This window comes from Castor canadensis, chromosome 2 (assembly GCF_047511655.1).
Source record: "Castor canadensis chromosome 2, mCasCan1.hap1v2, whole genome shotgun sequence".
Taxonomy (NCBI): Eukaryota; Metazoa; Chordata; class Mammalia; order Rodentia; family Castoridae; genus Castor; species Castor canadensis.
In genome coordinates this window covers 124,923,402-124,942,466 of record NC_133387.1, presented here as the reverse complement: position 1 = coordinate 124,942,466, position 19,065 = coordinate 124,923,402, and the positions used below count along the sequence as shown (strand labels likewise).

At 36.3% G+C, this 19,065-nt stretch overlaps 1 protein-coding gene across 1 annotated transcript in view; it reads right to left on the bottom strand.

Annotated features, from left to right (window-relative positions):
- Window positions 1-1,229: 1,229 nt before the first annotated feature.
- Window positions 1,230-19,065, bottom strand: part of LOC109675014 (olfactory receptor 4F5-like) — a 34,826-nt gene continuing 16,990 nt past the window's right edge. The window contains 2 exon segments of the mRNA XM_074058731.1: window positions 1,230-1,819; window positions 1,822-2,203. Of these exon segments, the coding sequence (XP_073914832.1) occupies window positions 1,230-1,819; window positions 1,822-2,203 (972 nt within the window).

The following is a 19,065-nucleotide window of genomic DNA, read 5'->3' as shown; positions in this document are numbered from 1 at the left end:
ATATTCTGTTTTTCTTGGAATAGACATAAAATTCACCCTCTATCATCTGACTCTCCTTATCTATTAATTCCCATCACACTTAAGCAAGCTATTTTCTTAGAGTAGCTAATTTTCAGTGATTAGAATCACTTGTCAAGATATTTCTATTTATATTTCCATCCACTTCTATCTGGACTTTTTAGAATGCTTTGCTGTATAGCAGTGTTAGTGAGCATATACACACTTGCACATAAATATACACACTTCTACTTACAACTACACACCCCAAAGGAGTGTCAGCTAAGACTGGGCTATGTCATACCTCTCAAGCCATTAGGAAGAAAAGGTCGAGAATTTTTGGCTTTGTTGATGTGTAGGGTTTACATAGTAATTATAATAGTGTCTGATATTTATTGAGTGATGAATCTGACACAAATTGTCTGATGTATATACATGGTCTCATCACCCCTCATAGTAACCAAATGCAATAAATACTGTCTCCCTTTAAAAAGTGTGAAAACCAAAGCTTACCAAAGGTAAGTAATGAACCCAATGTCATGATTAGTAGCAGAAAGTAGTGTTGAACCCATCTTTTTTAATTTTTAAAAGCTAAACTTTAAAAATGATATAGTGACACACTTTGTGGTAAGGTGTTGAGAGACTGGAACCCCATAATTCTTTTAGTACTTCTTATGAGCAGCTGTCACGTAGCAGAGAATGTCAAGTGCCTGGAAGATAGATTTCACCTTGGCCACCTCAGTTTTCCTATTGCCCTCAGGAATGCACTCATAGACTATGGTAGGAACTGGATTATAACCTGTTATAAGGGAGCAGCTTCCTTTTTAAATCTCTTAATAGTTGACTTATAAATCCTAACACTAAGCATGTTTTTGTTAGGCAGGTTACCGTTACTTTATTGATACTTTTAGGAAAACAAGCCAAATAAAAAGAGAAATTTATTAGCCAGGCTAGTTTCTAACCCTAGTTCTATTAAATCCAAAACCCAGAAAGTCTCAGTTGTGTACAAATACTAGCTTATTCATGCCTTTCATGTTCAACAACTAGTGGGATAATGCATGATTTTAAATTTGGAGTTGTATCAAAAATATGAAACAACTGATGCTGAAGGATTGAGACTTTTGACACTTCTTTGACAACTCCTAAATGAGATGGACAGGGATGGTACAATTTCATAAGCTTTGCTGGACATTTTACCAACGTTATGTCATTGTCAAAGATGGAGCTCACACTCACAGATCTGACTTTACCCTGGAATTCACATTTCGATCTCTCAGTCGTCTCATTGCAGTCTTCATGTCTTTGTTCCTCAGTGTGTATATAATGGGGTTCAAGAGAGGAGTGACCACAGAATAAAACACAGCAAGGAATTTATCCAAAGACTTGAGAAAAGGCCAGGCATAAATGAAGATACATGGTCCAAAAAACAAAAGAACTACTGTGATGTGAGCAGTTAAAGTGGACAGAGCCTTGGACGACCTATCTGAAGGACGATGCTGGATGGTCGTTAGGATGACAGTGTAGGAGATAATTAGAAGAACAAAAGTACACATGGTGAACACACCACTGTTAGCAATGACTATGATATCTGAGCTGTAGGTGGCTGTGCAGGCTAGTTTGATTACCCGAGGAAGGTCACAATAAAAGCTATCAATCTCATTGGGACCACAGAAGGATAAGTTTATTGCAAACACCAACTGGCTTACTGAGTGGAGAAAGCCAATTCCCAATGCAGCAGCCAAAATGCCTACATACACGTCCCCACACATAATTGTAGTGTAGTGCAGGGGCTTGCAAATTGCTACATATCTGTCAAGGCCATAGCTGTTAGGATCACCATCTCACTCTCACCAAAGAAGTGAAGGAAAAATATCTGTGCCAGACAGCCCTTGAAAGAGATGACTTTGTGCTTGCTGAAAAAGTCAGTAATCATCTTGGGAGCTGAGACTGAGGACAGAGACAGATCAATGAGTGAGAGGTTGGCCAACAGAAAGTACATGGGGGAGTGAAGGTAGGAGTCAGAAGCAACAGTTATGACAATAAGAAGGTTTCCAAACACAATTCCTACATAGAACACCAAAAAGAACAGAAACAGGAAAATCTGAAGTTCCTGAGAATTGGAGAGTCCAAGAAAAATGAACTCAGTCACCACAGAATGATTTGTTTCATGTATTGATTCATTCCAGTAGAGTAGCTCTGCAGTTACCTTACAGAAGACAATGAAAAGGAGGTCAGAATTATTATATTTAAATCCATAATCTCACTTTTTATCCTTCCATTCACTCATGTAGTATCTTTCTAATTCAAAAATATAAACTCACATTTTTAACCCACCCTACTTCCCTGATTGTGTCTTATATTTCAGTCATCCTGGTCTTCTCATGGCCTCCACTCATGCAATGTTGAGTCCTAATAAAATGATATTATCTAGGCTGCCTAGTTTGCTGGATTAAGGGGATACTATCACTCTACATTTACCTCCTTTCCCCCCTCAATTTGAAAAGCAGTTCACGATCTGCAGCACGCATCTTATGTAATTTGATGAAATTAAAGTTTTCAGGAGAAAAAAAATCAAAATTAATTGAAAGTTGAAAATAGAAAGAACAAAACAAAAATTGAAATGTTACAGATATAGCATTTAAGTTGGATATGTGGTTCAAACCTGTAATCCTTAGCTACTTCCGAGGCTGAGATCAAGAGGATCACTGAGGAGATTAATGGTAAAAGTTAGCGAAAGCCCATCTTAACCAATAGGTGGGTGCAGTGGTGTATGCCTGTCATCCCAAGCTATCTGAGAGTCTGAGATCTGAAGGATTATGGTTCCAGGCCAGCCTGGGCAATAAGCAAACAAACAAAAAAGACAATTATAAAATAAAACCCCATTTCAATGGAAAAAAGCTGGGTGTGATGGCACATGCCTGTCATCCCAAATACAGTGGGAAGTACAGACTAAGAGGAGCAAGGTCAGGCTGGCCTGGACAAAAAGTGAGAAAATATGTCTAAAATAACCAGAGAAAATGGACTGGAGGCATGACTCAAGCAGTAGAGGGGAACCTTCCCAGCAAGCATGCAGCCCTAAATTCAAACTCCAGTATCACCAAAAAATAATAACATAAAAATTGAGAAGATAAAGAATGGGGTATTTAAAGGTGGAGTGAAGAGAATGCAATGAAATAACATGAAAGATAGTGTGATGGAGTTTAATGGAGATAAAATTGGAAAAGTAATTCTTACTAAGTGATTTGGGTTTGTTATCAAAATATTTAAGAGCTATTAGAGAATTATGAACAGTGGTTTAGTAAATTCACTCTGATGTCAGTGTGACTTGGAAGAAGGAAGAAAACCCAGCTGATTTTTTAAGCCTAAGAGCAGATAGCAACTGGAGCATGGAGCTGTGAGAGCAGGAAAAGGGTGAGAAAAGATTTGTGGGTTTATGAAGCAACACTTGGTAGGGTTAAGATGTGAGCTGTGTGCTAGGAAGTTTCCATTTAAATCCTGAGTTTATCTACAATGTAGAGAGCTGAACTTGAATACCTCATTTAAAGCCTTTCAAACTTGTGGCTGCATCTGGACAAGATGGATGACTATAGCACTACATCATAGGATTGTGTGCAGTCATAAATATGAATTACCTAGAAAATAGTGATAGAGACATAATACACAATAACTGTTATTAAGGTAGTAATAGAAAATTTGTCATCAGGATGTGGGAGATGGAAAATGTCACTAAGGAATTTTTATTGTGAGTAACTGGGAGTACTGTGATGGCTTTAATTCTGGTAATACTAGTACTTGAGTTACACTATGTAGCACACAGAGCACGTTTAGAATAGAGATAAATTTGGAAGAAAGTGAAGGATAATGATAAGGGTTTAGACACACGGAGGCATTGTTGGTATAAGTTTTTGTCTGCTGAGATAGTGACTGAACAGTGAGTGTTGAGAGAAACATTTCAATTCTGTTTCTAAGAAGGAAAATTGAATATTGTTTCAAGAATCTTTGCAGTGAAGAAGTGGCACATGGAGGTGCACTGGATGTGAAGCATAGCCATGAGAACACATGACAGATTAGGTGGCAGAGCCAACAAGCAAGCAAAATGTAACAGAGGAAAATGAAAATTGAGACATGAAGGTGCAGAAGTTACACTTGTCAAATTTCTTGGAGGAATACCAGTATTTGATCTGGACATTTTTTAAATCACATTTTTCCATTCTTAGGAATTGCATTTCCCTCTTCACTATTCTGAATTATTTAGCTCTCCTCACTCAAGCACCACATTACTATTTTCAAAGTCCTTTAAAGCTTACTAATTCAATATTTTTCCAAACATTCAGAGAAATCTAGTAGTAAAATAATTTGTGAATTTTTTGTTCCCTTTTGCTTAACATAGTAACAAACATAAATCATATATTCATACTAGTCACGGACAATACAGAGGATCCTATTGTGAGATATTTTCTGATGTGACTGGTTGGTGGGGATGTTTCTTTAGAATCAAGTATGCAGTATGGAATTGACCTTAGTATTAGCCAGTGGAAAACCATTTCTTTTCATTGATAGAGACAGACAAATTTGAAGTTATATCTTCATAGGAAAAATGCCAGGAATTATGACTGGTCCAAGGGTTCTCAAATGTAACTCAAAGATTGTCTATCATAGTAGCAAGTAAAAATTCAGGAATGATATTCTTTAACAAAAGGAATTTGTTAGTTATTTAAGACATAACATATTCTGAGCCATCTTTCTTAGGGAAGAGTGATAACACAGGATCCTTAGGTATGGGGTCCTTTTTCATAACCCTCTCACAGTTCATTTATTTTTAATTTTTCCATTATTATTAGCATATATTCAACGTATGGGGGGACTTGTTGTAACAATTCTGAATAGCCTTACATTGTACATTGGTTAGATGATTGTCTCATCCATCTCCTCCCGCCATGCTCTCCAATCCTACTTAAAGCAATAAGAAGTTTCATTGTTCTATTTCCTTCCTTCAATTAAGCCTATCAAACCTACTCCATCACCTTCATTTTCTCTATTCAACCCCCTTCCCACAAGTGCCCCCCAATCTACCTATTTCACAGTTCTTTCTTTCATTATTAATTTCAAAGTCAATGTTCAAAGGGGTTTCTCAATGTACCCCAACTATGAATATACTTCACTTTGATCAGTTCAACCACCTCTGTTACTCTCCCTTACCCCATCTCTCCCTTCCTGACTATTTGGCAACTCTCAGTTCATGTTTTTATGTCCTCTACCTAAGCAGGTATGAAATATGTTGATATTGGTGACTTTCACTTGCTTTTGCTTTCTGTCCTTCCCTAAGTTCCATAGCGCATTTCCACTGTTGCCAACATTCTACCTCCCAGCTCATTTATGGTTCTGCAAAAATTACTTGAGAAGTCTTAGAAGTGCATTGCTTCTAACATTAAGTTTAAGCTTATTGAAAGAGTTCTCCAGAATTTTACATACAGGTTATAACAAAATGAAGAGCCAGTCACAGTTGTAAAAGAAAATCCTGCCCCATATGTTACATTAAACTTTGAATTCAGCCACTAGGACTTCATGCTTTTCTTAAAAATCTTTTACCTTTCTGTAAATAAAAACACTGTAGGTCTTTGTAAGTCTCATTGACATGGAAGACAGGGGCTTGAGTTTAGCATACATTCATTTCATGATCTTTCCCATGTCATCCCAAAGCTCTGGGCCTTTGTTTTCCTATTTCAAAATTACTTCACTCATTTTATGTGTGAACTTATTTACCTTTATGTGAAAGAAATGTCCCAAACCAGGTTTCATTGGAATTATAACAAAGAGGCAAAGAGGTGGGCAAGAAAACACTAGATTTGAGGGAAAATAAAGATAAGTCCACTAAACAGAAAGAGTCAGGGAGGCTACAGAACTGTTGCCATTAGAACACTAATATCAAGGGGAATCCTTCTTCACATTACCCTTACTAAGTATTTAAGCCAACCCATCATCATCTGTCCATTTCTCCTGAGGATAAACACATATCTAAATTCTTTACAATGGATTTCTTTACTAGAAGCATCTCATTATCAATAAAATTCTACAATAGAGTTAGTTCTACTTTTATATATCAGTTTCATTATTCAACCTACCTCTTTCATAACTGGAAGAGAGTAGAGCAGTCTTCATGGAAGGAGGAGTTCAGATTTCCTATTCAATTTCATGCTTAGAGATTAAAGTTTCCAAGAAAATGACATGTATGTGAACTGGCTTCTTTAATAAAACCCTTGGCTAATTAAAATCCTTCATGAAAGTGACCAGAAGCAGGTGAAGAGATCCGGAAATAAATACTTGGAGCTAAGAGCACTCTAAGACCGACTTACAGTCTCAAAGGCTTTCCCTTGGCCATTAGAGGAAATGCAAAAACTTCTTAAGGAATATTGCCATAATGACTGGGTCTGTTTGGGTAATTTTAGTAAGAGAATATCTTAAAACATGGATCATCAATATGTGGAGAAAATACAGGAAAAAATATTTTCAATGATAGTATCATTTCTTACCAAATAGTCATTTTATTTTTTAGCTTTAATTACAATGTAGGAGTTAAAAACAAGCTAAGAAACAACAATGAATATTTCTTTAATCTGTCCTACAAATGCATTTGACATATGTCTCAAATTGTGCTTCTTACCAACAGACATTCAGAGTTGTACCTGAAAGATGTCAGTCACCTTCTTTGTCTAAGCACACAAGCTTAAGAGCAGACACATCAACATACTTTTGAAATTTTAGTGAGAGTCTTCCTCTACGGAAAACAAGTCCCCTAAAATACTTTAGAATTGCAGAACCCTTTTTCTCACTGTGAATCAAGAAATTCTTTGAGGTAGACTGTAAGGACAACAGAATTGTGCTGTTAAAAAGTAGAATACACATAAATTTTGCATCATGTAAATTGCTGTAGTTTTTAAAATTATGTTGTACAAAACACTGAAAATTAGATTGTAAAGAATACTGAGAAAGTGTAACATAGAGTTAATTATTTTACTTTTCTGACTTTAAGTACATCCGAGATATGATTTCCTTCACAATTCAAATATCTTTTGGTTTATAGAAACCCATATTTTATCCACTGGATCCACAAGATTTCCATAGGAAATATCTATTACTTTCCAGTGATGTGTGTTATCAGCATAAAGATGCTGATAAAGTAAATTTGTACATATATATGTGCATTTCTACAAAGGTATATAATAACAGATGAAAATTAAATGTTATCATTGCTGGTATCTACAATTTAGGTCTGCAGATTAGAGAGAAATATTTAATACTCTACTTTCATGATTAACAAAAGTTGCTGTGACTCCATCTGAAGTGTAATTCTTTAATTTAATACCTTCTTTTCTGCAGACTTCTCCATTTTCAAGGCAATAATAAAAATGGATTTATTATAGTATTAATGTGATAATGGCAGTCTTGATTGCTCATGGCATTCATCCGTGTTCTTGTCAACAAAATCTATTGTTATCTCTCTAGAACTTACCACCTGTCGATTCAGCCTTCTTATCGCCAACTTCATACCTGAATTCCTTAAGGTATAGATCACAGGGTTTAAGATGAGAGTGACAACAAAGTCCACAATAGCAAAACATTCATCCAGTGACTCCGTGGGGAAAGGACACACATAGAGACACATGCATGGAGTGAAAAACATAACCACCACAGTGATGTGAGCTGACAAAGTCAAGAATGCATTGGGTAAATCACATGAAGAATGTTGTTGCACAGTGAGCAGAATAAAGATGTATGACAGAATCAGGGAAAAGAAGGTGCCCATAGATATGAAGCCACTGTTGGCAATGAGGCAATGACACAAGTTCCAGTTGGTAAGTGTCTATGCATGCAAGCTTAATAACCCTAGGAAAGTCACAGTAAAACTTCCCACATTATTGGGGCCTCAAAACGGCAAATTTATGACAAACACAAACTGAGACACAGCATGAATCATGCCTATGGCCCAAGGAGTTACTACCAAAATCGTGCACAATTTGGAGTTCATAACAGTCAGATAGTGGAGAGGTTTGCAGATTGCTGTGTACCTGTCATATGCCTAGCAATGAGTAGCACCATTTCAACTCCTCCCATGATGTGGATAAAGAACATTTCTGCCATGCAGCATGCATTCAGAAGTGATCTATTGTATTAACTGTTCTCAATTGCTCAACAATATAAAGGCATATTCATAGAAGGTGTAAGGCATTTTGTAAAGTTAGAAAAGCATGCACAAAACAAACTCAAGGAATTCAGGTGAAAGAACAGAATTAAGTAATGCACATAAATGAATATAGAATTCCATACAATGGGAAGATTGTGTATGAACACACAGAAGCATTTTTTTGTGATAGTAAACTTAGGGTTTTGCATTTGCTACGGAGGCACTCTACCACTAGGGCCATGTCCACAGCCCTTGTTTTACTGCAATTTTTTTTTTGGATAGGGGCTCATGTTTTTGTCCTTGGTCAGCCTCAAATTGTGATCCATCTGACCTCTACCTCCAGTGTAGCTGGTATTACAAGTATGTGTGACAATGCCTGGTCTTTATGGTTTTCAAAAATTTAAGAAGATAGACAACCTTCTAAAATGTAATCAATGATAGAATAAAATAAAAATGATGCATGAGAATATAAGTGCAAAATAACAGTTAAGGCACTTCTGAAAGTTATTTCATGCATGTGCCAGGCTAGAATGTGGCTCAGTGATAAAGTGCTTTCCTAACAGATATGCAACTCTGGCCCTCAGCACTGCCAAAAATTGTACACATTCCTAAAGCGATCTACTCCAAACTAGCACATGAATCATCTTGTACTTGAATTAGGATGCTGTAGGGGAAGAAAAGTTTGATATCATCACAATAAAAATGAGTCTAAATGATTCAGGAGAACCTCCAAAACCTAATAGATGAATGAGCGAATGACATAAAGGGAGAACTAAGAAATGTAAGGTTTATATCTATGGCTGTCTTAGAAATCAATCTTATTAAATTAGAAAATCACAATTGTTACTATCAAAATTGACACAGGCTCAGTGAAATAGTCACATTTATATACTGCTGGAAGACAGGGTCATTTTAAACGTCAAAGGATACATTTCAAAATAATGTATCATGGATCTCAAATCCATACCTTTTGGGACAATACTGTTTCTTCTGGAGTTCTGTTTGTTACAGAAGTCTTCTGTTCAAAATTGCTCATCATACTTTAATGACAGTGGTAAAAGCTTGAAACAAGCTGAATTCCGAACATCGGGTTTAAGTCCACTGAATGTACAATGGATTGTAACATTTATTAAAATGAATATTGACAGAAGATTGTGCAATAGCAGTAATGCTTTTAAAAATATTAACTGCAATATAGTAACTAAGTTACATCCTCTAACATTTTAAATGAAAGTTATTGATGTTTTTATAGCTTCTAAATATACTTTTAGATTTAAAAATATCCTTCAAAGCATATGTTGTATTTATTTTGGTATTTTTGCTGAAACATCGAATGATATGGGTAGTTGAAGGAATGATGGTTTACCAAAATGTTTGACAATCAGGATTGACTCCACTATGTCCTTCTTCTGATTACACATTTTCCCAGATACTGTGGAGACTGTCAAGGAGGTAGATAGAGTTAAATTAGGAAAGTGTCCTGGTTAAACTTCTTTCACAAAAGTCAAACTTCAGGCACATGGCAGAGAATCCCTGTTGCTTTACTTTGTCCATTGTTGGCCATGCTGAATGAGTTTTGGTAATAATGAAATAACTATAAGGAAAACCATGTTCTGGTACCCTCAGCAAGTTCAGTGTGGGCAAGGCTACTGATGTGCAGTGGGAGACATTAAGAGGTAGAAAAAGTGGTCAAAAAATAGGGGCATATGCTACAATGGGGTAGGAGGAGATTGTTATACTTTGGCAAGAATGTGGAGACAATTTGCTTTGATTCCTTCCCAATTTCCACAGAATGCAATAATTTTTTGTCTCTCAAATAATTTACACATTTTCTACCTTCTTGTACCTAGATGTTCTCCTAAATACTCTTTCTGGCATTTTTTCAATGTGTTATATACATTTAAAAAAACCATGTTTTACCATCTTCAATTAATTCATACCACTATCTCTAGAATTCTGACCCATGTTTTAGATCATCCATGTCACTTGGGCATAAGGAGAAAGCATTGGAGGGTAATCTAAAGGAGCACTGTAGAGTCAATAAGATCATTTCTGGAAGGTTTCCTGTCAATGCCCTCTACTCTGATAAGCAAAATGTGTTTGGTAACTTGCTAACTCAATTCTGTAATTTGGAAAACAAGATGACAAATCATGTCGACTGCTATGGTGGAATGTTGTATCCTGTTAAATAAATATACAGCATATATGATATCGAACACTCTAGTATTCTCATCTTCCAAGATGCATTTCATCTTATAAAAGCAATTAAAGTTTCAAACTACTTTCTCAGATACAGAAATTCATACACTATTGGGTTCATACACTGAAACGGTGTTTGTCTTAGAGTGTAGGTGATAATTAAATTTTAAGGAGAATGATTCAAATTTATATGAACCTATTAGTTTAAAGGTTCAAAAACTCTATTTAAACATGTAAATTTCTCTATTAATGGTCTTTAATCATTCTAATATGGAAGAATCTCAATCCAAAATATGGAACTATTTATGAAATAAATGTGGTAGCATCAGAGTCAGTAGCATGTTTCTAAGACAGGTAGACAAGAAGAGCTAAGGAGGAAGAACTAAGGTGGGATTGGAAAGACAGTTGGATAATAAAAGGAGCAATAGGGGGAGAAATAAGAAAGAACACCAAAGAGAAGTAAGGAGGATAAGGCAGTGATCAAATGATTGGTGGATTGATTAGGTCACCTCTCATGGCTTATGCCAGCACACATCGATGCATTGTGAACAATATGAGAGAGAATTTTCCTTAGGTTTTCATACACTGCTTATGTACATTTTCACTGGAAGTATGGAAAGCCACAGACGGGCTGTAGGAAAAAATCACTAATGTGAAGAAATAATGAAAGTTTAAGCATATGAGTGAGTGGATGTGACAGTGAAGGGTAGGGGAATGGAGTGGGTGGCTGAAAAAAATGGAGGGTGCTTCAGCTGATAGATAGGTCATCTAAAAAATTAGGAAGTAATTGATCAAATAAGATCTTGTCCTCCAGCCATTATTTTACTTAGACTAGTTCTAATATTTATAGCTTTTCATAAATATAAAACAATGTCGAAGAGTGCAGGGAACCTTTATGCTCTGCGCAATGGTTTTACTGAGCTAAAACAGTCTGAACTATAGGTAAAGCTCAAGAAATATCAGATAATGCATCTCTAACACTTGGTACGAAATTAATCATATAAAAAACAAAATTCTATTCCTTACAAATTACAGGGAAGTTGCATTTAATAATTCTTTGTAAGCTTGTACTTTCTGGTGATAACCTAGTTTTGAAAGTATTTAAATAAGTGGAGAAGGCTTAACATTTTTGCAAGCACCTGGAATTATTACATATTATTGTTGAGGAAATCCTGAAAGCCCAAGAGAACTTGTTTAGAAAAGAGACCATGTGTTTGGCTTCTCTGTATTCTTAGGAAATATTGATGACTTGGTGAAACTACCAAGAATTCTTCAGGAGACAAGACCACATAAGATTTGTCATCTCTCCTAGTGGTGATATAAAATTTGTCAGTCATTATGGACCTGGGAGACACATCTTCAAGCAAATGTGTTGTCAGAATTACAGTTTTCAATACACCAGGAAAAGGATTTTGAGAGTAACTTATCCAGTCACTTGATTCTGTAGCAAACAACCCAGTGTAGTTCAGTGAGTAGCCAGTGTGTTCATGAAAATAAAATCACAAAACCAGAATCAGATGTCAGATGTTCATAATTCCAAGCCATTGATCTTCCTCAAGAGTGCTCTTCACCTGTGTAATAAAAACAATTATAGAATTGCTAGAATTATTTACATTTGATAGGCTCATTTGATCCTATTGAAAGGACCCTCTTATTCAGTGAGTTTACATTTTGTCTAACATAAAGTTAGCCTTTCCTTTTTAAAGGGATATTTCCTCTCTTTCTATGAGCCATGCAGCTCCCAATATCTTCTCCTACTTCTTCAAACAATCTGGTCAGTCCTCAAAACTTCCATCTCAGATTTATACCCACTACTTTCTCCTTCACCACCTCAGAATATGTCTGAGTTTAGCCCTTCATCTTAGGCATGGGCTGGAGACTTCCAATGTTGAGAAAACAGAGAACCATGGCAGAACCACTTCAGAATATTGGAGATCAAGGCTTGAGATTCTATTACTCTGGTTTAAAAAAGAATCTGGTCTTTAAATAGGTTGGGGACAGCCGAGACCAGATATCTGCTTTGCACAGGTGAAAATGAAGTTTATAATGATTTGGAGACTACCATAGGCAGAAACACAAATCTTGGAAAATCTTCATACCAGGGAAACAAACTGAAAAATATCAATGGTGTGTGTGCAAAGAACTAATTCAGGAAAACAGTATAATTAAATGAAATTTCAAAAATGAGAGATAGTAAGGAACAAAAGACAAAAATATTTTGGTAAAGATATTTCTGACACAAATATTTTGCAAAAGGACATAAACCTAAGAGGGATAAAAAGGTGCGACAAAAGGGGATTTAAAATTTAAAAGCTTTGCTCTTACCTGTCTGTTGAGTCAGAAGAGGTGCAGTTTTCTACAAAGAGAAATTCCGATAGTTTAGTCTTCATTTCTGTAAATAATACCCCTAAAGACAAAGCTATTTATAAGTTTTTTATATCATGGGAAGAAAGCTAATTAGTTGCACAGGAAAGTGACACACTGGATGCTGTGGAGATGGCTGGTACCCAGCTCATTATTGGTTTCTCTTGGGAACTATATGTTGAGTAATTTTTGTTTCTCTAAGAGAGAAGTATTGAAAGAATTGCCTTGTTACAGAAAAGGAGGAGAGGGACGGTTTTGAGGTAATATGTTGGCTAGCATAAAACAATCCTATTTAGGGAGGATAATCTTGGGTGTGAATGTCTTGGAATGACTGAGACAAGGGAGTGAGAATATATCCAGAGAAGACACACCTGCACTCATGGCACCATAATGACCATAGAAGAAATAAATCTAAGCTCCTGATCTTTAGACCAGGTCCTGTTATTGACAACAGGAATAAACAGATCTTTTTCCTGTTATCAATTATAGGAAATGATTTGCCTCTGCATGCCTATTTGTACCCCAAAACATAAGGAGCTTGGCAATGAGGTCTTCTTGAAATCTTTTGACCTTTATCCTTTGAGATGAATGATGATAAGTAAAGCTTGTATGTTACTGGATTGATCTGCTCGGATTTTGGGAAAAAGTGTGCAATGCAGAGTTATTTTGACAAGAGTATGTGGGAGAGAGATAGGGAGAAAGATAGAGAGAGGGAAGGAGAAGGCAGAGAGAGAGAAAGAGAGAGAGAGGCAGAGAGAGAGAGAATCTTTCAGAAGGACCCATGTGAAGACCTGGAGACAAGCCTAGTGGATTCAAGTGGAAATCCAGACTTTATCATTGATGTATGGAAGGGAGTGTCTCACGTCTAGTTTTCATGGTGGTCTGAAAGTATCCAGGCTCTATCTTTGTTTAGAATTGTCTTTGTTTAGAGCAATAATTTTTTAGAGCTCTATATCATTTGACTCTTGTTCAGAAATGAGGGAAATAATTTTTCATTATCAGGAGAATGAGGAAAGTTGGCTGACCCCTAAGCAATTTTTGAAAGATAGTGATATTGTAAAAATTATAAGCAAGATAAAAACTGGAGCATAATTCAAGAGAAATATTAAAAAATAAAAATTGCATGGCCAGTTATATAAATCGTTTATACAGAAGATGAGGTGAAATAGTTTCAGGGGAAAGTACTTACACTGAGATGAGAGGGAAACTCCTCCTCTCTCTTCTGTGACACATTGGGCAATACTGATCACATAAATCATTCCTCCAGGCCAGTGTGCTCCTGTCCTGATCTGTCATTGGTACAAGTGGAGAAAGTGGTATCAGACAGAACAGTGTATTAAGGACTGACGGAGTGACTCAAGTGGTAGAACACCTGCCTAACAAGCACAAGGCCCTGAAAGAGCTGACCAGACAGGTAACAGCAAGCTGTGAACTGGGAGCTCTCTCCTGAGCCTGGGTCATGGATGTTGGCAGAAGAAGGCTTTTGGAGCATCAATGAAGCAGAAGTTGCCAATGTTGGGTTCGAGATTTGGCAGAACCAGACAGACCTAAGAGCAATAACTTAAAGGCAACTCCATCTAGGACTGGCTTGATTTTTTGCATTGGATTCAGGTGCAAAAGTAATTCAGTAGTTTCCCCAGAAATTGAGAAGACAAAGTTAGTGAAATCATACTTATTAGTAGCTGCATTGTGACATCTATCTTCTTTAAAGAGGATTACATCTTTCTTTTTATTTTTAAGAAAACATTGAAAAGAAGTTTTTGGAGACAGAATGGTAGAAAAATTATTTTCTCTCCTTGGTGGTTAGTTTGGCTCCATCACTCAGATCCTAGGAGACTTTTGAAACAGCTAGTGCAGGAAATCAGAGAGAATGTGGGTCCTCTGACTCCAATGGTTGAAAATTCTCCTTCCCATCAGGGTCCAAGAACAATTTTTACCATTCCCGAGACTGAAAACACAAAGCTAACATGCTAAACACTCATCTCTTATTAATGAATGTATCATATTTACTGATTTTTCATTTTACCTCTGCTCTTAACCATCTTAGCCCACTTGTGACAGAATCCATTTTCAGAACTGATGGGCACCAGTTCTCTTAAACCATGTTCATCTTAATTGTTCTTTTTTTACCTTTTGACCCAGGCATTGGCTTACATTAACAAATGCCCTGTCAAATGTGCCAAGAAAATGGAACTGACCCAAGATGGACTGACTGTGGAGGTAGAGAATAACTTGCTTTGGAATAATGTGTTCAGAGCATGACTGGGGAAATAGAAAGGGCAAGACATGGATGCTTTAAGTTCTTACAATGTATCATAGTTGAATTCCCTCCCTCCATCATTCTCCTTTATCTCTCCTCCACCTATTCCTGGAACAGTTTCAACAGGTCTCATTTTTCCACTTTCACACATAAGTACATAATATTTCTACTACATTCAGCTCCTTCACCCTTTCTTTATATCCTCCCAGTCTTGCTGGTACCACCCCCAGGTAGGACCTATTTAACCGTTCTGTTCTCCATTTCTGAAAAAGGCCATTTTTGTTTGTTTAAGATAGATACACAGGGAGTTTCCTTGTAACATTTCCATGTATATATGTATTACAACCAGAATTGGTTCATCCCCTCTACTTTTCTCCTTTCTACCTTAGTCCCTTCTTATGGTGATTTCAACAGGTTTAAAAAATCTATATTAATTCTTGTACAGAAAGTACATCACCCATACTCACCTTCTTAACTTCTTTCTTTTACCTTCCCTCTCTCATTTGTGAACTCACTTTGTGCAACAGGTTTTGTGTAATATTGCCTGTATTTTTATTGTGTCTATCTCCCACATATGACAGAAAACATGTGACCTTTGTCTTTCTGAGCCTGGCTTATTTCACTTAACATGATGTCCTTCAATTGCATCCATTTACCTCCAAATCATGTGGTTTCATTCATCCTTATGGCTGAATAAAGCCCTTTTGGAGATATATAGATAGATGATAGATAGATAGATAGATAGATATGTAAATATATATAATCCCCTTTTCTTAATCCATTTATCAATTGCTGAGCATCTGTGTTTTTTCCATAGCTTGGCTATTATGAATAGTGCTACAATAAACATTGGTGTGCAAGTGTCTTTATTTTACCTTGACTTACATTCCTTTGGGCACATGCCTAAGAGTGGAATTGCTGGATCAAATGCCATTTCCATGTTTAGTTTTCAGTACTGTTTTCCATAGTGGCTAAACTAATTTACATTCCCTTCAGCAGTGAATGAGGCTTCCATTTCCCCCACATCTTCACCAACACTTATGGTTTGTGTTCTTGATGATAGCCATTCTAACAGGAGTGAGTTGAATCTTAATGTGGTTTTGATTTGCATTTCCTTTATGACCAGGGATGGTGAGCATGTTTTCATGTGTCATTTGGCCATTTGCACTCCTTCCTTTGAAAAAGCTCTGTTCAGTTCATTTGCCCATTTCTTCATTGGGTCATTGATTTTTTGGCGTATAGTTTTTTGAGTTCCCTGCATATTCTGGCTATTAATCCATTGTCAGATATGAAGTTGGCAAAGATTTTTTTCCCATACTATGGGCAGTTTCTTCAATATAGAGAGCATTTCTTTTCTTGTACAGAAGCTTTTTAACTTCAGGTAGTCCCACTTATCAATTCTTTCCCTTACTTGCTGAGCCATTTGAGTTCTTTTAGGAAGTCATTTCTTTTGGTTACTAATTCCAATGTATTCCCTGGTCTTTCCTATAGTAATTCAAAGTTTCAGGTCTTTTATTAAGTTCCTTAATCTACTATGAGTAGATACTTGCACAAGGTGAAAGGCATCGACAATAGACAAGTTTCAGTTCTCTGCAGGCAGATAACCAGTTTTCCCAGCAACATTTGTTGAAAAGGCCTTTTTATTTTCTCCACCATATGTTTTCGGCTCCTTTGCCAAAAATCAGGCAGGTGTATCTGCGTGGACTCATATCTGGCTCTTATATTCGGATCCACTGGTCTTCATGTGCATTTTATGCCAATAACATGCTATTTTTATTGCTACGGCTCTGGACTATTCTTTGAATTTGGGTATTGTGATACCTCCTGCATTGCTCTTTTTGTTCAATATTGCCTTGACTATTGGTGATTTTTGTGCTTCCAGGTAAACTTCAGGGTTGATATTTCAATCACTGTGTTGAATGTCACTGGAATTTTGATGGCGATTGCATTGAGCATGTAAATTGCTTTTGGTAATATAGCCAATCTCACAATATTGATTCTACCAGTCCATGAACATGGGAGATCTTTCCATTATCCCATTTCTTTCTTCAGTGGTTTATAGTTTTCATTGTAGAGGGCTTTCACATCTTTTGTTAAGTTTATTCCTAGGTAGTTTTTGTTAGGCTATTGTCAATGGAATTATTTTTCTATAGTCTTTCTCAGTCTGTTCATTTTTGGTGTATAGAAATGATATTGATTTTTGTAGACTGATTTTATGTACTGCTAGTTTGCTGAAGCTGTTGGTGGTGTCTAGGAGTTTTTTGGAGAAGTTTTTTGGATCTTTTAGGTATATCATATTATCTGCAAATAAGGGTAGTTTAATTACCTCCTTTCCAATTTGTATTCCTTTTATTTCTTCTCCCTGCCTTATTGTTTGGGGTAGGAATTCCAAGATTATGTTCAATAAGAGTGGAAAGAGTGAACATCCTTATCTCATTCCTGACTTTAGAAGAAATGTTTCCAGTGTTTCCCCATTTAGTATGATATTGCCTACAGGATTGTCATATATAACCTTTATTATGTTAAGGTACATTCCTTCTATCCCTAGTCTCATCAGATTTTTTATCATGAAATGGTGTTGAATCTTATTGAAGGCTTTTTCTGCATCTGTTGAGATAATCAAGTAGCTTTTGTCTTTTCTTCTGTCAATGTGCTGCATTACCTTTAATGATTTGCATATGTTGAACCATCCCTGCATTTCTGGGATGAACCAACTTGATCATGGTGTATGATCTTTTTGATATGTTGTTGAATTCTATTTGCCAATATTTTATAGAGATTTTTTGAACTTATGTAAAGAGATTGGCCAGAAATTTTCTTTTTTTTGTGTGTCCTTGTGTGGTCTTGGTATGAGTGTGATGCTGGCTTCATAGAATGAGTTTGGCAATGTTCCTTCCCTTGCTATTGCATGGAAATGTTTAAGGAGTATTGGTATTAGTTTTTCTTTAAGGGTCTGATAGGTCCTGGACTTTTCTTTTTTAGCAAGCTCTTTATTGCTGCTTCTATGTCTTGCATGTCATAGATTTAAGTTATTAATTTCCTCTTGTTTCAGTTGTGGATAGGCATAAGTATCCAGGAACTTGTCCAGTTCTTCTAGATTTTCCAATTTAATTGAATATATGTTTTTGAGTTATTTTCTGGTGATTTCCTTGGTGTTTGCTATTATTTCCTCTTTTTCATTTCTTTTTTTATAATTTTTATTAGGATATATTCATTACATGGCGGATTCATAGTGACAATTCCAATAGATTTGCATTTTACATTATTTATATTGCCCCCATAATCTCTCCCTATCAACCCCCTCTCCACCCCACTTAATTCAATTTCAAAGGTTTTTTAGTTTTGTGTCATATAGGTATATGAAGTCCATCTACCATATACTGCCACCCTAATCTCCTTCCTTCACCTTCCCCTCTCCCATTAGTATGACCCCACTACTGTACCTATTTACAGTACTTATTTTCATTATTAATATTCAAGTTGATGTTCAAAAGGGTGTTTCAATGTATTCCCACTGTGGGTATAATTTACTTTGGTCCATTCAACCCCTCCATTACTCTCTCTTATCCCTTTACTTCCCATCCCCCATTTTTCAACAGCTTTCAATACACATCCTTATATTCTCTACATTCACATACTGTGTTATGCAATATTACTAATGCTCTATCATTCTCTTTTCCTTTCCCCTCATTCCCCAAGTTCCAAAGAGTACTTCCACTATTGCAAATATCCTCTATATCTGAGTTTGTATATGATCATGCTTGTATTTGTGTAAATGTTTGTCTTTGTATCTGTCTTCCACATATCAGAGGCAACATGCAGCTTTTGTGTTTCTGATCCAGGCTTACTTCTCTTAACATGATGTCCTCCAATTGCATCCATTTCCCTTCAAACTACATGTCATTATTCCTTATGGTTGAGTAATACTCCATTGTGTATATATACCACATTTTGTGATCCATTCATCAGTTGTAGGGCACCTGGGTTGTTCCAAAGCTTGAATATTATGAATAGTGCTGCAAAGAACATTGGTGTACAAGTGTCTCTATTGCATTATGTGTTA